The sequence below is a fragment of the Kogia breviceps genome, chromosome 1, assembly GCF_026419965.1.
Source record: "Kogia breviceps isolate mKogBre1 chromosome 1, mKogBre1 haplotype 1, whole genome shotgun sequence".
In the NCBI taxonomy this organism is placed as follows: domain Eukaryota; kingdom Metazoa; phylum Chordata; class Mammalia; order Artiodactyla; family Physeteridae; genus Kogia; species Kogia breviceps.
Window position 1 is genome coordinate 185,812,900 of NC_081310.1, and position 13,155 is coordinate 185,826,054.

Sequence of the window (13,155 nt, forward strand, 5' to 3'; positions counted from 1 at the left end):
AGAACCAGTGCTTGGGGCTTCCCTGGTGGCACATTGGTTGAGAGTCCGCCTGCCAATGCAGGGGACATGGGTTCGTGCCCTGGTCCGGGAAGATCCCACATGCCGCAGAGCGGCTGGGCCCGTGAGCCATGGCCGCTGAGCCTGCGCGTCCGGAGCCTGTGCTCCGCAACGGGAGAGGTCACAACAGTGAGAGGCCCGCGTATCACACACACACACACACACACACACACACACACACACAAAAAAAAACAAAAACAAAAACAAACAAAAAAGAACCAGTGCTTGTGTTCTTTGAATATGTATATATGTTATCAATACTCTTACTAATTATGAGCTTTATAATTTTTTCCCATTTATAGTAACCTTATATGGTAGTAAGTCCATGTTTTCCTAAAATATTGTCAGATCTTAAAGCTAATGACCATGGTTTTGTGCTGCCAAAGTCTTGTTATGTTTTTTCTAAATCTTATCTTTGTGAACATATTAAAAGAAAGGTCATTTACCCTAAAATATAAACCTCATTGGGAACCTGAACCCTTTTGGCCCTTTTTATTTAAGTTGAAATAAATTATCTCTAAATAATCCTAAATTATCTTTAGGTAAGTTGTTTCAAATATTTTTGATGCCATGATCTTTCTAGACTTTATACCTTTCCAAAACAAATTCCTATTGAAAAATCCAGGCCTTTAAAACTATATATAAATAAGTTTGAACCATAGTGTACATTTCCCTTTGGTAAATATTTTAACACTTGCTTTCCCGCTTCGTCAGATGCTGATATTTTTATATAGTTTGTTATCCCAACTTAATAGAGTTCTTACTCCTGTTTGTTAGTTGATTATCCGTGCCTTTGGCATCACAAAAATGGAGAACATCTGTGAGAACCTGCCAGGAGTCTCTCTCTAGTGCAGAAACATCTGTAGTGTAAAAACCTTCCACAAGCAGAATCTACTTTAATTATTGAGACTTGTGTTAGACCCCGATTGTTAGGGAAGCCCTTGGTAGGAATTGCTACAGCTCTTTCAAGATTTTTCTAATCTTCATATCTTATATCAATAGGCTTGAGATTACTAAAAGTTTTAATCTATGGGACTCTCCTTGGGAAAAGATTAGATATGCTAAGACTTGTATTTTGCTCTCTGGGATAGAGATCATTCCATACCATTATACATTGTAAAATGGCACAGCCATGTTAACCTATGCTGAATCTTAAGGTCTCCACATTTATATATTGTGTGAATATATGATTAACTTTTCTATATCTCTCTTCTTCCAAAAAAGCTCAAAATGCTTCACATATCTTAACTTTTACATTCAACAACATCCCCCTGTGAGGTAGGTAGAAGGCAGGTATTATTACCTTCATTTTACAAATAAAAGATCTGAAGCATAGAGAGTTCAAGTGACTTGCTGAAGTTCAGTTTCTTGGTGGCAGAACTTGGTCTCAACTTGTAGTCACGAGCTCTTCCTCTGCAGCTGCCTCAGAGCTGACCAATCAGTTAGGAGTCTCTCAGTTTATGATGTACAGTTTTAGCACAAATAAGGGATCCAACAGTTCTGGATTTTGTTTTTGTAAAAATTGAAATGTTTTATGCTAAACTTAAAATGGAAGTTAGTTTTCAGACTTATAATTCTCAGGGAAGTGTAAAATTGGTCAAAATGGGCTTTGAGTTGAATTGTCTATCCCTCAGATCTCATCAGAAGTAGTATCATAATACAAATATATAAATTCAACCTCTGTATGTTTTCTTCTATGTTTTATGCTGGGACTCACTGGAGATCTTTGTAAGTAATCAAAGCTGGCCCTTTATCTTTAATTTTGGCTTTTATGGAACTCTGGGGCTCTGTTTTCCCAAATTAAAACACATTCTGAGGTGTTTGGTTGTATCTTTTAATTTTTGCAACTTCAGAATTGATATATTCAATTCTAGTGCACTTCATCCTAGAAGTTGCTTAAAATAGCTTAATTTCTTGAAATACATAATAATGTAATGAATTGATTGTGATATGGATTTGGATGGGGAAATCAACTACCTTTTAATCAACATCAGTATCATCTTGGGTGAAGAAAAATTCAGTGGTTTAAACGGCCTTGTGAAAGTGCGGTTATAGCTGATGAGGTTAATTTTTAACTTAGAACCTAGTCAGACTCCTCATTTTAACTTTCAGTTGTATTATCACATATCGACGACAAGCGTTCATGAAAATCGTTATGGGGGTGAGGTTATGTGATTTGCGAGCTGGCCTGGAGTGTGGCTTGTAGTCACCAAGTGTCCTGATCAGAGCTCTGCTGTGCTATCAAGCAAGACACTTCTCTCTGTGGAAACCTCTTTTGTAGAATGTGGTTAATAATACCAGCCGATCTTATAGGGCACCGTGCAGACTCGTCCCCTCCCATGCACAGCTCCTTGAACTCAGATGAGTGCTAGTTAAACAGAGCTTTGTGCTGTACTCATGAAACGTCTTCCCTGAACAATGATTCTTCTGATTCTGCTAACTTTGGAAAGAGTTTGCATTGTCTTGAGGAAAATGAATGTACCGCTTAGTCAAAAAGCTGTAATAATACATAGGCTCTTTCCCTTGCTTTCTTCCTCAGAGCCCTATGAATTTGTCTCTCTTGAGTGGCTGCAGAAGTGGTTGGATGAATCGACACCCACCAAGCCTATTGATAATCACGCTTGCCTGTGTTCCCACGACAAGCTTCATCCTGATAAAATATCGATTATGAAGAGAATATCTGAATATGCGGCTGACATTTTCTATAGTAGATATGGAGGAGGACCAAGACTAACTGGTAATTCGAGGTGTCTTATCTGCTTAAAAAAGAGTAATGCAATAAGTCTGCATTATATGATCATTTGACCCAGACTGTGCTTAGACCTCATATTCCTTGCACTTGGCAAAAATGATTTGCTAAATCAAGTAAAAGTTAAGCAGCGTCATACATGGTATATTTATAATGTTAGAAAATAAACTGCTTATTCAGTTTTGTTGTGTGTTTTTTCTCATAAGACAGACAAAATAGGATACATTTGAGAAAGCCATCTAGTAGTGTTTTGTCATTTTGTACAGTACTCTTCAGAGTATTGGTCTGGTTGATACCCACACGAAGGTCTTAAACAATTAACATTACATTTATAGTTGTCAGATATATTGATTACCCTCCCCTCCTTTACAGCCTCCATCATTTGATGGTGTTCTTGCAAAATTTGCATCTAAATCTTGTAAAATGTACTTTCTGGCATAGATAGTTATAGCATGTTATAACATTTTATATCCTATAGTTCTTTCTTCATGTAGGATAACACTATTGCTGTCTCGATATTTATGTCGCCAGAATAATTTAGGACGTATACCAATTTGCTGTATTGTCAAAATTTGTGACTTTGGGTTAAAATTCTTCATTGTTTTATGAAGTGCTGAAAACATTTTCTTAACAGGAAATCTGTATGTGAATACACTCTTCCCTTTCGTTTTCTCTGTCTCAGTGAAAGCCCTGTGTAAGGAATGTGTAGTAGAACGTTGTCGTGTGTTGCGTCTGAAGAACCAACTAAATGAAGATTATAAAACTGTAAATAATCTGCTCAAAGCAACAGTAAAGGGGTATGTTCACAGTGTATATTGTTTGATAAGCTAAAAAACCAAGTAGCTTATTATCTGTGGATAATAGGGACTTGGGATCTTTGGAAGAAAGAAGGGTGATGAGTGGTTGGCCACAGCAGAGTAAATTTTGTGGTGATCGCTGCTGTGGCAAAGATAAAGAGAGCTGAGGCACAGCCCCTGTGGCTATATTCCATCCATTAGAAAGGTGGAAGCAGAGATGTGCATCTGAGGCCTAAACAAGCTAAGGCAAGGTGCTCGCCTGTGTTCTGACATGGAATTGTGGAATACTTACGTTGGAAAACCATTCTAGCAGGCCTGGGGTGTCCCCTTTAGAGAGACTGAAGTAAGTTTGTTAACCAAGGGTACCCAGTGGTGCATCCTTGTCAGGAATATCCAGGCTTCTTGGAGTTTGTTGAGCCGCACTCTGTAGAGCACCTCTGGACTCAGGTGGCATTTATGATGTTTGGGTGTAATTTAAGTTGTATATTTCCCAAAGAAATATCAATCTAGTTTACTGTTATGGGTCATTTCACAAACAGCCTACCGAGTCCACTAAATGTGTTTGTGTATATATATGTGAGTGCCTATATGTGCATTTGAAGGGTCAGCTATATGCAGTTTTTGTTTGTTTGTTTGTTTTTATGCGGTACGCGGGCCTCTCACTGTTGTGGCCTCTCCCCGTTGCGGAGCACAGGCTCCGGACGCGCAGGCTCAGCGGCCACGGCTCACAGGCCCAGCTGCTCCGCGGCACGTGGGATCCTCCCGGACCGGGGCATCAACCCGCGTCCCCTGCATCGGCAGGCGGACTCTCAACCACTGCGCCACCAGGGAAGCCCTATATGCAGTTTTGAGTAGTAATCAAGTGAGGGAGAGTGGCCAGTTGTTTGGTGTGATTGGCATAAATTTAAATGAGGGTTAGGAGGAGCAGGTTAAGATTTAGGATGGAAGCAAAGTATTTTCTATATGTGCAATTTAATAGTGAGCAGTAAAAATGGCCAAAATGAGGAAATAGGTAAAAAAAATTGTGTGCACAGCAGCAAATACTGAACATTTTAATTCAGTTTAGTTGTGGCCTTTACAAGGAAAGAAGGGAGAAGGACATTAGGAAGTGTTACTAGCATGATTTTACATTCTCTCTCTCTCCCACAGCAATGATGGATTTTGGGTAGGGAAATCCTCCTTACGCAGTTGGCGCCAGCTAGCTCTTGAGCAGCTGGATGAGCAAGATGGCGACGCAGACCAAAGCAGTGGGAAAATGAATGGCAACACCTTGAACAAAGGTAATATTTAAAACCTATATGTAGGTGGTTGTGAGTCACACCACAAAATTGTAAGCATTTGTTTGTAGTAAAATTGTTTTGACTCCCATCCACGCAATTTCTAAGTCAATTTTTTGAAGCCTAAAGCTCTCAAAAATGTCTCAGAACAAATAAAAAGACTTACAAGCTATTGAAAGTGAGCAAGGGCTCAACAGCTCACGAGAGGCATTCCTTATGGCATAAGGCATTCCTTATGACCTGCTTTGGGCTTAGGGTCTCTCTAGTTAATCCCAAGCAAAATTACTTTTAATTTTGCTCCAGCTAAAATTTTTAAGAAAGGCAAGTCTGCTGCAAATTGCATAGTATGTTGTTAGCTCAGTACATTTTGGTTATAGATTATTAGCCACGCCAAAAGGCTGACATCGTCAAGTTAAATGTGCTTGAACTTCTGCATTTTTCATCCAGGAGAAAAAGCAGGTTTTGAATAGCTTTTTACTTATAAATTCTTCTGAGTTTTCTGAAGCGATGCTCTTAAGTAGGAAATTATATTAATGTAAGTCAACCACTCAATTCAATTTTGTAATCAGTATTTTATAAGACTATGGGAATTTAAAACATTAAAACCTTTTAGATTTAAAATAGAAATCAGTAGTTTGATCAGTTTACTAATTGAGATATAATTAATGATCCATAAGCAATTATTTCACTTAATTTTATCTCCAAATATTAGTACTTACATACATATGTTTTATTATTTTAATATTCTTAACCTTTTTACTGAAATATTCTATATTTTCTGCATTTGAACATTTATATCATTTTATTTGGTGTGGATCTTCCCATACCACTGATTTATTTTTGAGAATGTAAAAAACACCAGAGCCACTAATAATTGTAAACTGATTTTTTTTTAAACATTTTCAAATTTGAAGAGTGTTTTTTTTCTTTTGGCTAAAGTATTTTGTTGTGCTGTGTACTTCATGAACTTAACATTTGTTTCAATTTTATTCTGTCATTTAAAAAAGATATTTTAAATATAGCCAATATATTATAATAGCTATATATGAAATATAACCTTTACAAATTGTGAATCACTATGTTGTATACCTGAAACTTATTTAATATTGTACATCAACCACCTCACTAAAAAGAAAGATTAAAAACATACTTTTAGTGTGACTTGACCCAATATGTTAAATATTTTGTGCTCTTTTAAGCCTCTTTACATATCAGTGACCCTTTTTTTTTTAAACTGAAGTATAGTTGACTTACAATGTGTTAATTACAGCAAAGTGACCAAGTTATACATACATATATTCCCTTCCATTATCGTTTATCCCAGGATATTGACTATAGTTCCCTGTGCTCTGCAGCAGGACCTTGTTGTTTATCCGTTCTGTATATACCAGTTTGCATCTGCTCACCCCAAAGTCCCAGTGCATGCCGCCACCGCCACCCTAACCACCAGTCTGTTCTCTATGTCCCCAATTCTGTTTCTGTTTCATAGATAGGTTGATTTGTGTTATATTTTAGATTCCAGTGACCCTTCATTTTAAGGAAAGTTGGATGCCATAATAGAAAATGCCTTGATGTCCTAGCTTAAAAATATTTTTCATGTCGCTTTCAGAGTAAAATGCTCCTCTTCTCCCCCTTCCTCCATTCAAAGATTTTTAAAGCTTGAAGCAGAGTAGAAGTAACAAAGTAAAACCTGAAAGCCTTTCCACCAGGTATAATCACTGTAAATAGTGGCTTTTTATAATGGTGCTTGGTATTGGCACAGTTGTGCATCATCCTTACCAAAACAGTTTTTTAAAACTTAGCAGCTACATTTCACTGTATGAATATATATTTATTTAACCTATTTCAGTTTTTTACAATTAGTATGTAAACACAGATGCAGTAAATGTGTCCTTGTACCTACTTCTTTGCCTAATTTTCACATTATGTGACAGAGGGAGAGAGACACAGAGAAACAGGCAGGAGACAGAGTTATCTGGTCATGTCTTTCCTTTGCCTATTTCTCTGCTTGAGCTTTTTAATGATTAGTAAATATTCTTTTTTTTTTTTTTTTTTTGTGGTACGCCGGCCTCTCACTGTTGTGGCCTCTCCCATTGCGGACGGAGCGCAGGCTCCGGACGCACAGGCTCAGCGGCCATGGCTCACGGGCCCAGCCGCTCTGAGGCATGTGGGATCTTCCCAGACCGGGGCACGAACCCGTGTCCCCTGCATCGGCAGGCGGACTCCCAACCACTGCGCCACCAGGGAAGCCCAGTAAATATTCTTTATGTATATTAAGTGTATTAAAAGTCTGTTGTGTGCTTAACCTGGAAAATCCATGAATAACTATTCTAATATCCCGCTACTTAGGACTTCTTTTATTTGATCCTGTTCACTGGTATACACAAGTACAAACTGGCAAGTGTCACAGTTGTAGACAAGTAGGAAAAGCAGATGTTGAAAGAGAACTGTTAATAGGAAAAGGAAAGTTTTAATTATATGTGTTGGACATGAAATGTTAAATCCTTATTTCATTAGCCTTCTAAAGTTTTCTGTTCTTCCCTAAAGAGTTGATGGGTGAAAGTGACATGACATGTAGATGATTATCCTGGTTTATGACACAGTATTCTGAATACCTTGACTAGAATTAATGGAAGGATATGTAAACTGTTTTTCAGTTTGAAAAAAATCATATTTTCTTGCATAGCCCCAATCTTTAAAAAGCAAAACTGTCATTCAGAAATTTTTCTTTCCTTTAAGGGAAAGAAATGAAACACTTCTTAGCAGGACTGTGTTGAATCACTTAGGTCTAATTTTTAAAATGTTTTCTGTGTTTGAAATTGTGTAGAGTAGTATCTTTGCTACTTTGAAATTTAAATACAACAGTAGAAGAGTTATTATCTGTATTTCTTTTGATTAGATGAATCAAAGGAGGAAAGAAAAGAGGAGGAGGAAGAATTAAATTTTAATGAAGACATTCTGTGCCCACATGGTAAGCTAGATAATGTAAAACTTCGGTTGTTAGCCTTACTTTAGCATATCATGTATATTTTGTTAAATATTTTACACTCGAGCTCAGGCCCTAATATGGCAGCCGTGGTAGAGCAACTGGTTTTCTAAACTGTTCATGATCCTAATGTTTCTATTCTCTTGCCCTTTTCAACGGTTAGCTTCTCCTGCCTACTTTCAAGCCAATGCCTCTCACACTTTTCCCTCTCTCCTCACAAGAAAAAAATTTAAGTAATAGAATTTCCCCATATTTTAGTGAAGAAACTTACTGTCACTTGTCACATTGAAGGGTTTTCTGAGCTTGAAGAGAAGAATTTCAGCTATTTCCCATTTATGTGTCTGTGTCTTTGTCCAAATTCGAACACTTTGAAAACAGCATTTGTGTATTCTTCTTCTTAGGGTTATTTCTGGTTTCGTTTCTTAGCTACTGTGTACTATATATTCTTAATAATAATTTCTAAATTCTTACTAATCCTGAATATTTGTTTATGTATTTATTTGGTTGTAGTGAGTGCTCATTTGAAATAACTTTTTTTGAGAGGGACTCCTTATATATGATACATGGTTTGCCATTCTGTCAGCCCTCTGAAAGCCAAACAGGTGTCTACTTCTCAAAAGTCTTCTACTGTATAAGTCCCCCACTCACTCTGTTTTGTTTTTTTTTCTTACTCCACCCTGAGAAAAATTGGACCCAGAGAAGCTGGGATGTCAGTGATGAATCTGTTAACACATTTGCATTTCTTTTGTGTGCTAATGTATTGCTGATACTCAGAATTCTTTTTTTAATTGAAGTATATAGTTAATTACTATGTTGTAGTAGTTTCATGTGTACAGCAAATTGATTCATTTATACATATATATATTCTTTTTGAGATTCTTTTCCATTATAGGTTATTATAAGATACTGAGTGTAGTTCCCTGTGCCGTACAGTAGGTCCTTGTTGTTTGTCTATTTTATATGTAGTAGTGTATATCTGCTAATCCCAAACTCCTAATTTATTCCGCCTCCACCATCCCCTTTGGTAACCATAAGTTTGTTTTCTGTCTGTGAGTCTATTTCTGTTTTGTAAATAAGTTCATTCATATAATTGTTTTTTAGATTCCATATATGAGTGATATGATATTTGTCTCTCTGACTTCACTTAATATGATAATCTCTAGGTCTATTCATGTTGCTGCAGATGGCATTTTTTCATTCTTTTTTATGGCTGAGCCTAATACTCAGACTTCTTGTTGGGCCCAGTAAATTCCTTATTTTAGTTCTTTCTTCATTGCCTTATTATGAACCCATACATGATGCCTCACCCTCTCCCTCATCCACACCAGTGCGGCACGGCACGCGGGATCTTAGTTCCTCAACCAGGGATCAAACCTGCGCCCCTCGCAGTGGAAGCACAGACTCTTAACCACTGGACCGCCAAGGAAGTCCCCACACCAGTGGTGTTTTATGAAGAGTCCTTGGTGATGCTAGTGATAGTAGTTGTCACTTGAGTTGGGTTTGTATGCCTATCTTTCTGGACACAATCTCACTGCACTTTACTAGCTGAGTGGCATTCTCATTTACTGGCTACACAACTAGGAAGAGGAGGTGAAGAAGGGTCATCCTGGGATGTGGATTTTTTTTTTTTTTTAAACATTTGTAGCATAGATGTGCACATAGCATAAGTGCCTCCATTTTGAGAGTTGAGGAGTCTGTAGTAAAATACTAAGTTTTCATGCTTGGTGCTGCTTAGCAGAGTGAAACAGTGCCAGAACTCAGATTGTCTTCCTCCTTTGCTCACTGACATTTGCTCTCAGCCCACCTCTCATCTTGTCATTTTAGTTTTACAGTTTTGACTAGAAAGCATGGCAGAGCTGAAAGTGATTTTAGGCCTTAGGCTGCTCCCCTCAGCTTGTCAGAAATTGTATATGAGCTATTTTTTTTAGATCTTGTAGCTTGATCTGCAGCTCAGTGGCATTTTGTTGCTGTACTTTGTTATCTTGCATTTAAAAAGCATAGTTCTCAACTCTTGATTTTTGTGGACGTCACCCGTCAGTGTACCATGTCTACAGGTGCAGGATACGGGACTTCACTTAAAACCTACCCCACTCTTTAGGGGTTTTTTTGTTTTTTTTAATTTTAATTAATTAATTAATTAATTTGTTTATGGCTGTGTTGGGTCTTTGTTTCTGTGCGAGGGCTTTCTCCAGTTGTGGCAAGCGGGGGTCACTCTTCATTGCAGTGCGTGGGCCTCACTACTGCGGCTTCTCTTGTTGCGTAGCACAGGCTCCAGATGCGCAGGCTCAGTAATTGTGGCTCACGGGCCCAGTTGCTCCGCGGCATGTGGGATCTTCCCAGGCCAGGGCTCCAACCCGTGTCCCCTGCATTGGCAGGCAGATTCTCAACCACTGCGCCACCAGGGAAACCCATAGGTTTATATTAAAACTTGTTCCTGAGATGTCGTGATGGTCGTCATAGCAAACAGATGATAGACATTTATCAAATGTTTACCTTGTGCCCAGTAGTTTTCTAAGTGTATAGATATTAACTAATTTAATCTATACAACAACGCTGAAAGGTCAGTGTTACTAGTGTACCAATTTTACTGATGAGTAAGTAAACTGAGGCACAGAGAGGTGAGAGTCGTTTGCTAAAGGGTACCACACTTAATGCATAGGTTTCCCCTAGCTATATAATTGTCTGAAATTCTTTTTCTTTGAAAATTTGAAGGACTTACTGTATCTTTCAATGTACCATTTGTCCAAAGCCCTTCTTAGGCAGTTTTTGTCCCTTCCACTTTTGGTAGCTTGTTAAGATCTCTGTCCACAGCATCGTGACACTTCACCCTGTGCAGGTCCTAATTCATTTATTGCTCGGGGGATTTTGTGGAAGCCATGCACATGTGTGAGGGCAGGGGACCGCCAGCTTCCCTGTTTGGGTGTCCTGGCTGGGCCGTTTCACTGGAGAATTCTCACTTTGATTATCCCTTCTTGGACTGCTCAGATTTCTCCATAAGGATCTTTCTCATTCTCCTGCCTGGAAAATGCAGAGCTGGCTGTCACTTCCAGGGCTGTAGAGAGGAGGGCTTCGGAGTCTCTACATTCTGTATGGAAACATTCACTTATCTGCATCTCAGCACACTACCTCTTTTCTCAGCTTTGTGTCCCCCAGTGCAGAGGCCTTAGGTTTTATATCATCAGAGAAGGTTGTGTTGTCTTTTGTGGATAGTGGGGGCAGGTATCTGTAGGGTATAGAGAAGGGCAACTCAGAATTTTAACTGCCTCTTAGATAGTCTTTTAGTCTGTTCTCTTCTGGGTACCCCTAATTCCTGGATTTGTGGGGCCAGTTCTGTAGTATAGTAAATCGGGTTACTTTTGTCAGTTTAGAATTCATTTTTCTTGTCTTATCCATCCACCTTTAAGCTTCTAAAATATTTGTTTCTGTTGTCCCATCTGTTTGCTTTTATCCATCATTATGATTTTGTATCTTTAAAAAAGGTCTCCTTACTGTGATTTAATGGTGTTTCAGGAGGAACTGGAAGTAAATGCAGTTTTAAAACATCATTTTTATCTGGAAGTCCGTGTTTACATTTTTATATTCTAAAGCCTGTGTATATTTATCACGGATTTGGTGTGAATTAATAATGGATTATATATTCCATTATATGATTTGCTACTACCATAGAGCTTAGCATTTACTGCAGATATTCCTTATCCATCAGGCTTTCTTATCCATTTCATTTTATATTCATTTAATGGTTAACCTTCCTTAACTTACGTTGGTTATTATACCTGTTTACTAAGCAGCTGAGCAGTTTTTTAATTTATTTATTTTTTATAAGTTCTTTGGATATTCTGTGCCCCCAAAGTATTAGAGTTTGAACTAGATTTTGTCAGGGAGGGGATTTATCCAGAATCTAAACTCATTGTTAGCTAGATTTCTGTTTTTACCAGAAGAATCTTTGGGGATTAGGTTATCAAATTATGTTTGGTGAATTCAATCTCTCATGACTAGTTTGATCTTGTATTGGGAGATGTTGCTTACAAAATGAATTTAGTTTATTGGCTTTCTCTTAAGATTTAAGAAGCAATGTTATATATTGCAGGATACAAGTCTAATTTCTAAAAATTCATATGTCACAGTAAAAGTTCATTGTTGTGAGGTCGAACTATTCAGATACATTAAACCATGGTAGTTATTAAAATGATGTGAAACTAAATTTAGAAACATGACTAGGGGTAGAGTGGAGGACTTTCTATTTAATACTGACCGCAGTATTTAATACTGACCGCAGTATTTAATTTCTGACTGCAGTGAAGTGACTTATTAAAACACATTGCTGATTTTAGAAATAAACGCATTCTTTTCTAATTACCTGAGTAATGCACATCCTACAATACAGCCAGTCATAAATAAAAGCACCCTTACATCAAAATAAGAGGCAGTGTATCCAGAGAGTCTCTGGAATCCTGTTTAAAATATGTGTTTGTGTATTTGCATTATTATTTGCTACATTCTCCCTTTCTGAACCAGATTGGGTTATAACATTTGTACACAGAGGAATGGTCCCTTAAAAAAAAAAGGGAAACCACTTAAAAAGTATAAATGCCCTGGAGTTCTTTTCTTTCTTTCTTTTTAAAAAAATTTATTTATTTTTGGCTGTGTTGGGTCTTCGTTGCTGCGCGTGGGCTTTAGTTGTGGCGAGTGGGAGCCACTCTTCGATGAGGTGCACAGGCTTCTCATTGTGGTGGCTTCTCCTGTTGCGGAGCAAGGGCTTGTGGCATGCGGGCTCTAGAGCACAGGCTCAGTAGTTGTGGCGCATGGGGTTAGTTGCTCCGCGGCATGTGGGATCTTCTCGGACCAGGGCTCAAACCCGTGTCCCCTGCATTAGCAGGTGGATTCTTAACCACTGCGCCACTAGGGAAGTCCCTTGGAGTTCTTTCTAAATCAGTTATAGAAGTCTACTGTAATCTTTTTTATGGCTGCATTATATTTCACCATAAAGGTGTACTAGATTAGAGCCTGATTATCCAGTTAACCTTTAAAAAAAATAATAAGTTCCCTAATGGTGTCTGAGGATAGCATTTAAAAAAAATTATTTATTTGTTTATTTTTGGCTGCATTGGATCTTCGTCGCTGCGTGTAGGTTTTTCTCTAGGTGCAGCGAGCGGGGGCTACTCTTCGTTGCAGTGAGTGGGCTTCTCATTGCGGAGCACAGGCCCTAGGCATTCAGGCTTCAGTAGTTTTGGCACACGGGCTCTAGAGCGCAGGCTCAGTAGTTGTGGCACACGGGCTCTAGAGCGCAGG

General features: G+C 38.3%; 1 protein-coding gene across 5 annotated transcripts in view; it reads left to right on the forward strand.

Moving 5' to 3' along the window:
* The window catches only part of USP48 (ubiquitin specific peptidase 48), a 67,752-nt gene that overhangs the window by 34,905 nt on the left and 19,692 nt on the right, over nucleotides 1–13,155 (forward strand). For all 5 annotated transcript variants that reach the window (XM_059053170.2, XM_067015539.1, XM_067015515.1 and 2 more), the window contains 4 exons: nucleotides 2,597–2,794; nucleotides 3,489–3,603; nucleotides 4,753–4,883; nucleotides 7,780–7,851. In XM_059053170.2, the coding sequence (XP_058909153.1) occupies nucleotides 2,597–2,794; nucleotides 3,489–3,603; nucleotides 4,753–4,883; nucleotides 7,780–7,851 (516 nt within the window). The remainder of the gene's footprint in view (nucleotides 1–2,596; nucleotides 2,795–3,488; nucleotides 3,604–4,752; nucleotides 4,884–7,779; nucleotides 7,852–13,155) is intronic.